Genomic DNA, 2209 nt, shown 5'->3' on the forward strand with positions numbered 1-2209 from the left:
CACTGTAGAAGCCCACTTTAATGACCAAGTCTCTCTTGGAATTTCCATGAAACTCAACTCAAAGACTCAGTTAGCAAAACTCAACCCGTACTCCACTTTAAAGACTCATATGGTCATAGGTCTTTACCCCAGTTACAAACTCTCAGCAACTATAGATAAAGTCAAGGCAAGATTCATGGTAATTTATGATTTTATGGTAACAAATGTATGAGAAATATTTTTTCTTATTTGGGGTCTATTTTAAATTATTTTATAGAGCTTCTAAGAACGGGTTTTGAGTCAAAATATCAACATTCGTAGGTAACCTGTTGCACGGATGATTATTAAAAGAGTAGGCTGCACCAAACAAAACCACTGCACCTAGCCACATTTAAGGTTTAACCCTTATATATGTAAAACACCATTAATTCATTATTCTTTGAGCACAATATTCTCTGCACTTTCTTCTGCAGCTAACAGCCATGAAAGCCCTCTCTGAATTCTTCTCCAACCTCAGAACCATGACCGTAGTCTTCTTCACTCTCCTACTTATAGAAATCATAATTCTGATCCGTTCACTCACCGGATTAAGACCCAACTCCGATAAACTTGTAATCACCACAAGCCAATACCTTAAACTCATTGAAAAAAAGAACCCCACAATTAGTTTCAGTAAAAGAACGAGGATTATGGCCGAGCCAATTGAATGCACTGTGTGTTTATCTGAATTTGAAGAAGGAGACAAGGTTAGAAATTTGCAATGTAAGCACACATTCCATAAGGATTGCCTAGATAGCTGGCTACAACAATATTGTCGTGCTACATGCCCACTTTGCCGGACTAAGGTTGTGCCAGATGAGATTGTGGATAGTTATCGTCGGATGCGAAATCAGGTAGAGTATGATGGGAATGATGAGGAGATTGTTTTCTTCTTGTCTGCATTACATGGCAATAGTTTCCGTAGATTGTTCTAAGTTCTCAGCTCCCATGTTTTGTACGTACATAGAAGCACATAGCAGATTCTTGTTTTGTGTTATAGACTTTAAGAACAAAAAATGTAGGAATTTTGATATATTGCTTCAGATTACTGTATGTCTTGATCAAGACTATATTCAACATGTAATGAGATGAATTACTCATCTTTGTTCTTGTTGACAACAGTACACTTGAACTTTCAATGCTAATAATGGACTATTGGCTTTGATGGAATTCCAAATGAAAATTCTGCCAACAGAATTACAGTTTAGCTGAGTGGTAGAATTTTGTTGAGGAAAGCCTTTTTATCTATGTATACACTATACATACACGGTAGTATTTCAAATTTTCGGCTTCTATCCTATGATAATTGCATTTTATCGTTAGCTAAGACATCAATTAATTTTTTTATTTTAACGAAAATTAAACCTAAATCTCTTATTTGATTATAATAATTTTTACTGATTAAAATTACTGGATCCTCTCATCAAAAAAAGAAAAAAAAAAAAAAAAAATTACTGAATCCACATATTGGTTAAATTTTTGCAATGGCTTTAGAGGAAGGTAAATATGTAAGGGGTTTTATTAACAAGTATAAAATATGAGTCATTTTACCCCCAACAAATAAAATATTGCAATGCTACTAATAAGCTGCCAATAGCGGGCCACAACTGAAATATCTTCCCAACTTTTTTCTCTCTTTTTTTTTTTTTTTTTTTTTCTACTTTTCTTTTCCTTTTTTTTATAGAGAAATATCCCGACTTTAATATAGGGTTGGTGATCTGATTTATGAATCCCCTCAGAGACAGATACGTATTATAGTGGTTAACCTACCAGAAGTAAGTAAGCCCGCCAAAGTGCCAACTTTACATTTATATATCATATACTTCAATATTTTGGTAGGTGAGGACTAGGCCGAGGATGAATATTATTTAATTTAATGGTTTTTAAAACTCATTTCTTGTGGATAAACCGATTAGTGTAGCATAGGTAGGTACTAGGTACACTGTACACCATAAAAATTATATAATTATGTAACAGTCTATAGGAATTAACTAATGATAGCATACACAATATATCCGCAACAAATTTCAAAGGATAAATTGTTATTAATAGGTAAAAAGGTAACAATGCTACTATGGATCTTGATTAAAACTAATAAAAATATATTATCTAGAAATTGTTGTAAAAAGCTATACGGTAGATGTAATTTAGGCAACGATCTAATTAGTAATATGTATCATATGAATAAATT

General features: G+C 32.9%; 1 protein-coding gene across 1 annotated transcript; it reads left to right on the top strand.

Annotated features, from left to right (window-relative positions):
* Positions 1–363: 363 nt before the first annotated feature.
* Positions 364–1181, top strand: LOC142625993 (E3 ubiquitin-protein ligase RHA2B-like). Its single transcript, XM_075799750.1, has one exon. The coding sequence runs from the start codon at positions 462–464 to the stop codon at positions 951–953; it is 492 nt and encodes a 163-aa protein (XP_075655865.1). The 5' UTR covers positions 364–461; the 3' UTR covers positions 954–1181.
* The last annotated feature ends 1028 nt before the right edge of the window (positions 1182–2209 follow it).

Source organism: Castanea sativa, chromosome 2 (assembly GCF_040712315.1).
Source record: "Castanea sativa cultivar Marrone di Chiusa Pesio chromosome 2, ASM4071231v1".
Lineage (NCBI taxonomy): Eukaryota > Viridiplantae > Streptophyta > Magnoliopsida > Fagales > Fagaceae > Castanea > Castanea sativa.

Coding starts and splice junctions, on each gene's coding strand:
- LOC142625993 (XM_075799750.1), top strand. CDS start 462: ATGAAAGCCCTCTCTGAATTCTTCTCCAACCTCAGAACCATGACCGTA.